This window comes from Hemitrygon akajei, unplaced genomic scaffold, assembly GCF_048418815.1.
Source record: "Hemitrygon akajei unplaced genomic scaffold, sHemAka1.3 Scf000042, whole genome shotgun sequence".
Lineage (NCBI taxonomy): Eukaryota > Metazoa > Chordata > Chondrichthyes > Myliobatiformes > Dasyatidae > Hemitrygon > Hemitrygon akajei.
Genome location: NW_027331928.1, coordinates 642,947 through 655,205, shown reverse-complemented (window position 1 = coordinate 655,205; position 12,259 = coordinate 642,947). Strand labels below are relative to the sequence as shown.

The window sequence follows — 12,259 nt, the reverse complement described above, 5'->3', positions numbered from 1 at the left end:
AGGAGAGCCGAGGAAACGAGCGACGGGAATTGGGACAGAGTCTCCAGTTTCCGAGTCCACAAACTAGTTTCTTGTCGCCTCTTTACGGGAAGAGTGTGGGGGTCTTCGGAGAGAATGCAGAAGAAATTCACCGGGGCGCTGCCTGGAATAGACAGTATAATTTATACACAGCAGCGGTGGATTAGATCAGGGAAAATGACGATGAACAAAGTCACGAACCGATTTTTTTTTCCACAGACGGCATGGGCAGTGAACGACCCGCACGGCGAGACCGATCAGACTCAAGCATATGGCTTATCTGCGTTTTAACAGCGACCCTCATTATCACGGGTATCTGCTGGAGGATTCATGGTGAGTTTAACACCGGTCGCAACGACCAAACCGCAGAGAATAAGAAAGGCTATTGTAACAGTGACACATTACCAACATTACCCCGAAACACCTTCACTGTGATACCAAGACACCCCTCACTGTGGTACTGACGGGCCACTTATAAGTACTATGACACATACCTCACCGTGACCCCGACACAGCCCCCACCAACACATCGCTCAAAGTGATACCGACACACAACTGCCAACCATAGAACATTACAGCACAGAAGCAGGCTCTTTAGCTCTTCAGACCTATTTTTACTGCCTCGTCCCACTGACCTGCAGCTAGACCATATCCCTCCACACACCTCTCATCCATGTACCAGTCCAAGCTTTTCATAAATGATAAAAGTAAGCCTGCATTCACCACATTAAATGGCGGCTCATTCCACACTCCCACTACACACTGTGTGAAGAAGCCCCCACTAATGTGCCCTTTAAACTTTTAGCCCTTCACCCTTAACCCATGTCCTTCGTTTCTTTTTGTCTCCCGTAAACTCAGTTGAAAAAGCTTGCTTGCATTCACTCTATCTATACCTATCATAATTTTATACACCTCTATCAAATCTCCCCTCATTCTTCACGCTCCAGGGAATAAAGTCATAATCTATTCAACCTTCCTCTGTAACTCAGTTTCTCAAGTCCCGGCAACATCCTTGTACACCTTCTCTGCGCTCTTTCAACCTTATTAATATCCTTCCTCTAATTAGGTGACCAAAACTAAATGGAACACTCAAATTCGGCCTCATCAATGTCTTATAAAACCTCGCCATAACATTCCAACTCTTATTCTCAATCCTTTGATTTATAAAGGTCAAAGTGCCGAAAGCTCTGTTTACGACCCTATCTACCTGTGACGCCACTTTTAGAAAATTATTCATCTGTATTCACAGATCCCCCTGATCTACTGCACTCCTCAGTGTCCTACCATTTACCTTGTATGTTCAACCTTGGTTTTTCCTTCCAAAGTGCAATGCCTCACACTTGTCTGCATTAAACTCCATCTTCCATTCGTCATCCCACTTTTCCAGCTGGTCCAATTCCCTCTGCAAGCTTTCAAAATCTTCCTCACTGTCCACTACACCTCCAATCTTTGTATTATTTGCTGATCCAATTCACCACATTATCATCCAGATCATTAATATAGATGACAAATAACAATGGACACAGAACTGATTCCTCTGGCACACCACTAGTCACAGGCCTCCACTCAGAGAACCAATCCTCCACTACTACTCTCTGGCTTCTTCCATTGAGCCAATGTCTAATCCAATTTACTACCTCACCATAAATACCTAGCGACTGAATCTTCCTAATTAACCTCTCTTGCGGGACCTTGTTAAAGGCCTTACTGAAGTCCATGTATACAACATCCTCTGCCTTCCCTTCATCCACTTTCCTGGTAACCTCCTCGAAAAATTTTAATAGATTGGTTAAACATGACCTACCACGCACAAAGCCATGTTGTCTCTGCCTAATAAGTTACAGTCTGTAGATCATATCTCTTAGTTCTCCTTCCAATTGGTTACCTACTACTGACGTCGCACATACCGGCCTATAATTTCCCGGATTACATTTACAGTTTTTTTTTAAACAACGGAACAACATGAGGTACCCTCCAATCCTCCAGCACCTCACCCGTCGATACCAACTTTTTTATATATCTGCCAGGGCCCCAGAAATTTCAACACTACTCTCCTTCAAGGACCAAGGGAATACTCTGTCTGCTCACGGGAATTTATCTACTCTGATTTGCTTCAAGACAGCAAGCCCATACTCCTCTTTAACTGTTGAGGTTCTGTGACCTCACTATTTGTTTGCCTTATTTCCAGAGGCTCCTTGCAATTCCTTAGTAAATAGAGATGCTAAAAAAAACCAGTTAAAATCTCCCCCATTTATTTTGGTTCCATACATAGCTGAATGCTCTGCTCTTCAAGAGGACCAATTTTATCCCTCAATTTTATACTCCTCAAGCACCTTAGTTGCTCCTTGTTGCCTATAACTTTCATTCATCTCTTTCTTCTTCTTTATCAGATTTCCAATCCACGCTTTTTCGATCCTTTCTCATTTCTTCAAATTTCCGCTTTTTCCAGTTTAGTACATCAACCCGAAGACCTGATCTATCTTTATCCATGGCCAAGTTGAAAATAATGGTGTTATGATCATTAGACCCGAAGTGTTCCCCGACACACACTCCCGTCACTTGTCCTAACTCGTTTCCTTATAGGAAATCTACTATTGCATCCTATCTAGTTGGTACCTCTATATATTGATTTAGAAAAATTTCCTGATCACATTTTACAAAATCTGACCAGTCAGTATGGGAGCCCCAACAATATGTGGAAAATTGAAATCTCTTACTATCACAACTTTATGTTTCCTGAAGTTGTCTGCTATCTCTCTGCAGTTTTGCAGCTTCAATTCTCGCTGACTATTGCGTGTTGTGAAATACAATCCCATTAATGTGGTCATACCATTCCTGTTTCTCAGTTCCACCCAGATGACCTCGGTAGACAAGCCCTCTAATCTATCCTGCCTGAGCACTACTGTAACATTTTCCTTGACTAGCAATTCCAACACACACCCTTCAACCCTTTATCTCTACCACCTCTGAAAATTCGTATCCCTGGAACATGAAGCTGCTAGTCCTGCTCCTCCTATAGACAAGGTTCTCTAATGGCTATGAAGTCATAATTCCATGTGTTAATCCACGCCCTCAGGTCGTCTGCCTTCCTCAAAATACTCCTCGCTTTTAAATAGGCAAACCGCAGAAGATTATTACCACCACACACAGCTCTTCTATTTCTGACTTTGCATGAACTTTTAACATCATATATTTTCACTCCCGGCTCCACTATCTGCACTGGCACTCTGGTTCCCATCCCCTTGCAAATCTAATTTAAACCATCCGCCATTGCACTAGCAAACCTTCCTGCAAGGATATGGGTCCCCCTGTAGTTCAGGTGTAACCCTTCTCTATTGTACAGGTCCCACCTGCTCAGAGGAGATCCCAAAGATCCAAAAATCTGAAACCCTGCCCCCATACCAGTTCCTCAACCACGTGTTCATCCTCCAGATCATCTTACACTTACCCTCACTGGCACGTGGCACAGGAAGTAATCTTGAGATCACTACTCTCGAGGTCCTGCTTTTTAACCTCCTACCGAACTCTCCATACTCACTCTTCAGGAGCTCCTCACTCTTTCTTCCTACGTCATTTGTACCGAGGAGAACCATGGCATCTGGCTGCTCATCCTTCCATTTCAGAATGCTGTGCACTCCATTAGAGAAATCCCTGACCCTGGCACCCGGGAGGCAACAAACCATCTGGGAGTCTCCGTCAGGACTACAGACCCTCCGGTCTGTACCTCTGACTATCGAGTCCCCTATCACTACCGCTCTCCTCATCTGTCCCCTCCCTTCTGCCCTGCAGAACCAGACTCAGTGCCAGAGATCCGGCAACCGCAGCTTGTCCCAGGTAAGTCATCCCTCCCAACAGCATCCAAATCTGTATACATGTTGTTGAGGGGAATGGCCACAGGGTATCTCTGCTCTGTCTGCCCTTCCCCCCTTCCTCGCCTGACGATAACCCAATTACCTGTGACCTGCTTCTTTGCCGTAACTACCTCCCTGAAACTACTATCTATAATCTCCTCATTCTCGGGAATGATCCGAAGGTAATCCAGCTCCTGCTCCAGTTCCGTAACTCGATTTGTTAGGAGTTGGAACTGGATGCACTTCCTGCAGGTGTCGTTGTCAGGGACAGCGGAGTTCTCCCTGACTTCCCCCATCCTGCAAGAAGAGCATTCCAGCATCCTACCTGGTATTCTCTCTACTCTAAACTAACGAAACAAAACTTACCGGAACCTACATTTGATAAGGTTCCACGCGGTAAGCTTATTCAGAAAGACAGAAGGCATGGGATCCAGGGAAGTTCGGCCAGGAGGATTCAGAATTGACTTGCCTGAAGAAAGCAGAGGGTCGTGGTGGGGGGAGTACATTCGGATTGGAGGGCTGTTACTGGTGGTTTCCCAAAAAGATCGGTTCTGGGACACCTACTTTTCCTGAATTTGATTAACGACCTGTAGTGGGGGTAGAAGTCTGGGTTGGCAAGTTTTCAAACGACACGAAGGTTTGTGGTGTTGTGGATCGTGTGGAGGATTGTCAAAGATTGCAGAGAGACATTGACAAGATGCGGAAGTGGGATGAGAAGCGGCGGATGCAGTTCCTCTCGGAGAAGTGTGAGGTGGTACAGGTTGGAAAGACAAACTCTAAGGCAGAGTACAATGTAAATGGCAGGATAACTGGCACTGTGGAGGAGCCGAGGGATCTGGGGGTACATGTCCGCAGATCCCTGAAAGTTGCCTCACAGGTAGATAGGGTAGTTAAGAAAGCTTATGGACTGTTAGCTTTCATAAGTCGAGGGACAGAGTTTAAGAGACGCGATGTAATGATGCTGCTCCATAAAACTCTGGTTAGGCCACACTTGGAGTACTGTGTCCAGTTCTGGTCCCTTCACTGGAGGAAGGATGTGGAAGCATTGGAAAGGGTACAGAGGAGATTTACCAGGATGCTGGCTGGTTTAGAGAGTATGCATTATAAACAGAGATTAAGAGAGTTAGGGCTTTACACTTTGGAGAGAATGAGGATGAGAGGAGACATGATAGAGGTATACAAGATATTAAGAGGAATAGATAGAATGTACAGCCAGCTCTTCCCAGGGGCACCACTGCTGCATACAAAAAGATATGGCTTTATGGTAAGGGGTGGGAAGTTCAAGGGGGATATCAGAGCAAGGATTTTCACTCAGAGTGTGGCTGGCGCGTGGAATGCACTGCCTGAGTCAGTGATGGAAGCAGAGAGACTAGTTTAATTTAAGAGACTACTTGACAGGTATATGGAGGAACTTGAAATGGGGGTTTATATGGGACGCTTGGTTTAAGCGTCGACAAAACATTGTGGGCCGAAAGAATTGTACTGTATTATTCTATGTTCTATGTTCCATAAGACGGACACACAGTAACCGTGATATAAACACGGCCTTTCCAGTAACACAATCCAGACTCGCCCTGACACCGACACGCCATTCACCATAACTTCAACAATGCCGATACTGTAGCACAGTCACGACCTTCAACGTGACACAGATACACTCCTATCCGCGACACTAACACGACCATCGCCGTGACACGCACACGGCAGTCACACTGACCGCATGGTACCCTTCAGTAACATCGACATCCCCCTGCCGCTGTTACTGATAAACTCCTCAATGGGACACCGAAACACACCTCACAGTGACACCGACACGCTCTTCAACGTGACACTGAGGTACCGTACACCGTGACATCTTCACGCTCCTCAATGTGATCCGCTCCGCCCCGCATCGTGACAAAGACTCAGAAGTCACTGTAACACCCCATACCGTGACGGTATCGCCCCTCAACATTACACAAATGCACCGCTCACTGAGGCAATTACCCGCACCTCACCTTGACACAGGCAAACCCATGAACGTGATACCAACACCAAAATTGACAATGACACCGCCATAGTACTCTTTGTGACAACATCACACACCTCAGCGTGACCCTCTCACACAAACCGTGGCCAGGACATATCCCTTACCGTGACACAGACACACCCCTGTCTGTGAGACCAGCACACGCCACACCGTGACACAGATACTCCACCCACGGTGACAACACAAGGCCCCTCACTCTGACATTTTCCTCGCCTGGACATCGAGATACACTTCATTGTGACCCGGTACACCTCCCGCCGGGGCACAGGAACTCCTGTCACAGTGACACTGACACCTCCCTCACTGCAGCTCTATCATGCCCCGCACGAAACTGACGCAGACACCCATGGTAACAGCAACAAAACCTTCACCGGGACATTGATATACCCCTCAGCGTGACACAGACACGCCCCTCAAGGTGGCACCAACACGTCTCACTGTGCCACCAGCACATCCTTCACTGTGACACCCTTCACCGTGACACTGACACAACACTCTCTGTGACCCGTTCGGTAGCGTGACGCTGACTCACGTGTTACTGTAAACGCTAAACATCCTGCACCATCTCTCTCAGTGTCACAGATTCGTCAGCCTAAGGTTACCTCCGACCAAAACTCAACCCTTCAATCCAAGCTTTCTGCGCTCAACTCTAATCTGTCCGATCTTAAACGAATGCACAGTGATCTCCGTCACCAGTTCACTGAGATGGAAACGAAGTACAGATCTGTCAACGAAACCAAGGCTCAAATCTGTGAATTGTTGACCAGCAGAAGAGGTGAGGCATCATCCCCATCTTTCACCCGCTCCACATCACAGGGCAGGCATGGAGAGAGAAAGCGTCACTCTGTGCTTGAAATCGGGAAAGAGTGAAGAGTTGGTATGGAGGGTGATTCACTCTGTGTTTGACCCGGCGAGTGTGTGATGGGCTGCGTGGAGGAAGTTTCACTCTATCACTGAATCCAGGAGAGTGTGATGGGACGTTGTGGAGGTGGATTCACTCTGTGTCTGACCACGAGATTGTGAGACGTAACATTACAGCTTTACTCGATGTCTCACTCCGGGAATGTCTGATGGGACAGTATGGATCCAGCTTCACTCTGTGTCTGACGGCGGCAGTCTGTGATGGGGCATTGCCTAGACAGATGTACTCCATGTCTGACCCCTGAAGTGGGTTATGGAACCGTGGGGAGAGAGCTTCACTCTGAATCCGGGAGTGTGTGACGGGACGGTGCAACGAAGGTTTCACTCTGTGTCTGAACCTAGGAATGAGTGATGGGATCGTGGAGAAACAGCTTCAGTCTGTGTCTGATTCGGGGAGTGTGTGATGCGACAGTGTAGAGCGACGATCGTTCTATGTGACTCCGGATTGTGTGATTGGATATTGCAGAGGGATTCTGGCACCATAAGTGTGCCATTGGGAGGGTGTTCCACGGAACTTCGCTTTGTGAGAGGACATGGGGGGGGGGGCGTGTAATGGGACGGTTCAGAGAGATCTTCTCTCTGTGCCTGCCCAGGAAGTGTGTGATCGGACGTAAGGAGGGAGATTCACACTGTGTTAGTCTCTGGAGTGTGTGATGGGACCAAGTGAAGGCAGCTTCACTCTGTGTCTGACACTTTGCTCTGTGGTGTGTTGACAAGCTGTAGACGGAGAATAACTCTGCCTCTGACATTTGTCGTGTGTGCTTCGGGAGTTTTTTCCGTGTTTGACCGTTGGAGTGTGTGATGGTGCCGTGGAGAGAAAGATTCACATTGTGTCTGATCAAGACTGCGTGTGATTGGACTTCGTGTAGGGATCTAATTTCTTTTCTCTGATCCACGGAGGTAGTGAGGGGCGGTCTGGAGGGTCTTCACTCTGTGCCGGACGCCGGGAGTGTGTTATGAGACGTTGGGGAAGGAGAAACACCCAGAATCTGACCCCGGAAGAGTATGACAGGACTGTGTGCAGGAACCTTCACTCCGTGTCTGACCGCTGGAATGTGTGATGAGGCCATGGAGAGAGAGATTCACTCGGTCTCTGACCCAGCAGTGCGTGACGAGCGTTTGTTGAGGGAGCGTTTGTGAGGGTGTCTGCCTCCGGCAGTGTGTGATGGGACAATGTGGACGGGAGCTTCACCCCACGTCTGACGCCGGGTGTGTATGAAAGGCAGTGTGCAGGGAGCTTCGCTCCAACTCTGAACCCGGGAGTCTGCGATGGGTCCGCGGAGAGAGACAATCTGCGTCTCACCGTGTGAGTGAGTGATCGGACGGTGAGCAGGGAGCTTAAATCTGTGTCTCACCCCATTTGTGCATGATTGGTCCTTGTGTTTGACACAGTGTGTGTGTGATAGGAAGCTATGTCGGGAAGGGGGGTGTATGGGTGCGTGTTTGACTGACGCGCGTGTTTCTGACACCCGGAACGGTGACGCGTACCTGGATGGTGTTCCGCTCTGTGTCTCAAAACAGTGGTGTGTGACAGGACGGTGCGGAGGGAGCTTCTCTCGTTTTCTGACCCTTGTGTTGTGTGATGTTACTGGGCAGAAGGAGCTTCATACTGAGGCTGACGATGGACGTATGAGGTGGGTTAATACCGAGAGTGTTTCATTTCCTATCTGTTCACGGGCGTGTGCAATGGGGTAGTGTGGAGGCAGGTCCACACTGTGTTTGTCTGCAGGAATGTGAGATGCCAGATTGTGCAGGGATCTTCACTCCATGTTTGACCCAAGGAGTGTCTGATAGTGTGGTGCAGAGAAAGCTTCTGTTTGAGACTGACCTTGTCGTGTGTGATGGGACAGTGTAGAAGGAGCATTACTCTGTGTCTGACATCGGAGAGTATGATGGGACTTTAGACAAGCGTTTCATTCTTCGACTGTCCCCTAAAGTGTGTAACGGGACATCGTGGATGGAACCCAAAATGTGTGTGACCCATCAGGAAGTGTGTGCTTGAATGTCCTGCAGGGACCTTCACTCTACTGCTGACACCGGGATCCTGTGATGGGACGGTGCCGAGGTAGTTCACTTGCGTGTCTCATTTCGGGAATGTGTGATGGGACTGTGTGGACGAAGATTCACTCTGTGTCTGATCCCGCGAGAGTGTGATGAGACGGTGTGGGCGGTGCACACTGTTTTTGACCCTGCGCCAGCGTCATGGGAGAGTGAGAAAGAGCTTCACTTTCTCCGGGTGTCAGTAATCGGATCGTGCTGGAGGAGCTACCCTGTGTCTGATCCCTGGCGTGTGCGATTGAACACTGGGGCAGAAGGTTAACTCTGTGTCTCACTCCGACAATGTGTGATGGGACGGTGTGGAGGGAGCTTCATTCTGTGTCTGACCCCGGGAGTGTGTGATGGGACGGTGTGGAGGGAGCTTCACTCTGTGTCTGTCCGCAAGAGCGTGTGATTTGACAGTGAGCAGCGTGCAGTCTAACCCATGAGTGTCTGATGATGCCGTGGAGCGAGAGAGAGAGAGAGAGAGAGAGAGAGAGAGAGAGAGAGAGAGAGAGAGAGAGAGAGAGAGAGAGAGAGAGAGAGAGAGAGAGAGAGAGAGAGAGAGAGAGAGAGAGAGAGAGCTTCACTCAGTGTCTGACCCCTGGGATGTGTGATGGGAGAGTGTGAAGGGAACATCAGTCTGGGTCCGACCCAGCGGCTGTGTGATGAGGCGCAGTGCTGGGATGGTGTAGAGCATATATGTCAAACTCAAGGCCCGCGGGCCAAATCCGGCCCGCGGTGGAATTATCTTTGGCCCGCGAGATAATATCTAATTACTATTAAAGCTGGCCCCAGTAATCGAAGCGCCTATGGCGTATGATATGGCTAAGGCTGAGTTTATTCAGGTACCAGGTTTTCAGGGTTGTTAGTGTTTATTCGGCAGTCTTGCTCGGCAGTCTTCTTCATAAGAAACGGAATTTGTAAAGTGAAACTCTTTGTAGTTATAGCAGAGACTGAGACACATGAGAGCAGGCTGAAAAAACGGAGGCAACGAAAGCTGCGTTCGCACGCGTCCGACTGATCCGGTCCGCATGAAGCTGCATTTTGCTCAATCCGGCCCGTGACCTACAATTAGTTTGACACCCCTGGTATAGAGGGAGCATCGCTCTGTTTCTGACACACCGAGTGTGTGATGGATGGGGTGGAGCGTGCAAAGTCAGTCAGGCATCACTTTGTGTCTGACTCGGTGAGTGTATCAGGGAGGGTGTAGAGGTAGCCTCAGTCTGTGCCTGACTGAAGAGTCTGTGATGGATGAAGAAGAGGGAGCTTCACTCTGTACCTGATCCTGTGAATCTGTGTTGGGACGTTGTGGACGGAACCACATTCTGTGTCTCTCCCCGGCTGTGTGGATAGGACAGCCTGGTACGAGATTCACTCTGTCCGGACCCTGGGAGAGTGTGATGGATGGTTTGGAGGAAACGTCACTGTGACCGATCCCGGTTAATGTGCGATGGGAGGGTGTGGGAGGAGAGTCACTGTGTTCCTGACTTGAGGTGTGCGTGATAAGACTGCAAGGCGTGAAATTCACTCTGTGTGTCACGCCAGGTGTGTGTGAAGGGAAGGTGTGAAGGGAAATTCAGTCTGTGTGTCACAGTTCCTTGTCCCTGATTTCCAGAGCAAACTTGTTCCGAGGACTGGATCAGGAAGAAAGGCCGGTGTTATTACGTATCCACTTTTGAAACAACTTTCCCCAGAGCGGTGCAAGAATGTTCAAAGCGTCATTCAAGGCTGCTCGAAATCAATTCAAGGGATGAAGCGGTATGTGTCATAGCACGAGAAGATCCACAGTAACGCAGGATTCATCACACACCCCCGGGGTCAGACAGAGTGGAAATACACAATTTCCTCCCATCACACACTCCCGGGGTCAGACACAGAGTGAATCTCCCTCCACACCGTCCCATCACAGACTCCCGGGGTCAGACACAGAGTGAATCTCCCTCCACACCGACCCATCACACACTCCCGGGTTCAGACACAGAGTGAATCTCCGTGAACACCGTCACATCGCACACTCCCGGGGTCAGACACAGAGTGAATCTCCCTCCACACCGTCCCATCACACACTCCCGGGGACAGACACAGAGTGAATCTCCCTCCACACGGTCCCATCACGATCTCCCGTAAATACGTTTCGATCCTCGAAATTAATGATAAGCATTTAATTTTACAGAGTTTTGTTTTCGGTTTTCTTGTCCGAAACGTGCGTTACCGGATTGGAAAATGCGAGACCGGGTGAGATTTGGACTGATCCCTGGGGTGGGAAATGGGGAATGACATTGTCCTGATGGGTGAAAATGGGATTAGATTACGGACAGAAGTAGGTTTGTGGGAGGAGGGAGTGGGCCTGGGAGATGTTTGATGACTGTGTGGGACTGTGGGAAGTGACGGGGTCACTATAGTGGATTGGATTCTGTTACAGGGCTGTGGGGCAGTGGCATCCAACTGGGGATAAAGTGGGTCAGGGGGATTAGTTTGGGGATCGACACAGGGCTGTGTGGATAATGCGACGGAGTGTGATTAATTTCGTGACTGTCTCGGGTGAATTCCTGGAGCTGGTTTGTCCCTGTTGAAACTGTTTAACCTTCTCTGACAGGGAAGCGGCTTCTAGTCTTATGTACAAGAATGACAATGGAAGGTCCGTCTGCGGTACCTGCCACTCGTTCAGCTGGAGGAACCTTTGCAATGGTCAATACCGTTTCATCTGCGATAAGTCTGCACGTTGGTGCACGGGTATTCCTGAAAATATCAAGGACCTCTGTCAACAGCCCCCAGGGCCAACTTGAGTAACATTAAAATCAGTTTTCCTCCCCCGTCTCTCTTCCTCACTCTTATCCACCACATCCTCACATTCCCTCTTCACCCACTCTGTCCATCCCCCAACCATTCTCCTCCACCACTCGCATCCCCTTCCCCCCAACACTCTCCTACATTCCTCTATCCCCACCAATCTCCTTCTTTCTCGCCATCTATCCCAATCTTCTCTCTCGCCCCCGCGCACCGGTCTCCAAACCTCCTTCTCTGCTATCTCTTTTCCTTATCTCTACCCACTCTCACCTCACTCCTGTGTATTCTGGATCACAGACTCCCCACCCTCGGGTAAAAAAAAAACTGTGTGCATTCACTCTATCTATGCCCCACGGGGTTTTATACACCTCTTTAATGTCACCCGTGCTCCCCAAAGAATAAACTCCTCACGCCGGTGTCCACAACTCAGCCGCTCTAATCCCGGCAACATCGTAAATGTCACCCTGCTCCCTTTCCAGCTCATCTTTCCAACAGTAGGGCGACCAGAACTGAACACAGTACTCCGGGAGTGGCCTCGCCGATGTTTTGTGCAACTGCACTGTGACCTCCCGACTCCTGTACTCAGTGTAGACCAGCGTGCCACATGTCCTGT

At 49.2% G+C, this 12,259-nt stretch overlaps 1 protein-coding gene across 1 annotated transcript; it reads left to right on the top strand.

Moving 5' to 3' along the window:
- The first annotated feature begins 242 nt into the window (after positions 1–242).
- LOC140720448 (uncharacterized) lies at positions 243–11,711 on the top strand. The gene is made up of 5 exons (XM_073035301.1): positions 243–351; positions 6,473–6,673; positions 10,475–10,617; positions 11,033–11,094; positions 11,456–11,711. Exons 1-5 carry the CDS (start codon positions 243–245, stop codon positions 11,643–11,645), a joined length of 705 nt encoding a protein of 234 aa, XP_072891402.1. The 3' UTR covers positions 11,646–11,711.
- Positions 11,712–12,259: the final 548 nt, after the last annotated feature.

Excerpts from the sequence above, each read along its gene's own strand:
- LOC140720448 (XM_073035301.1), top strand. The coding sequence starts at position 243 with ATGGGCAGTGAACGACCCGCACGGCGAGACCGATCAGACTCAAGCATA. Across the intron at positions 352-6,472 it reads TATCTGCTGGAGGATTCATG|TGTCACAGATTCGTCAGCCT; the intron begins GTGAGTTTAACA and ends CATCTCTCTCAG. Across the intron at positions 10,618-11,032 it reads TCAATTCAAGGGATGAAGCG|AGTTTTGTTTTCGGTTTTCT; the intron begins GTATGTGTCATA and ends TTAATTTTACAG.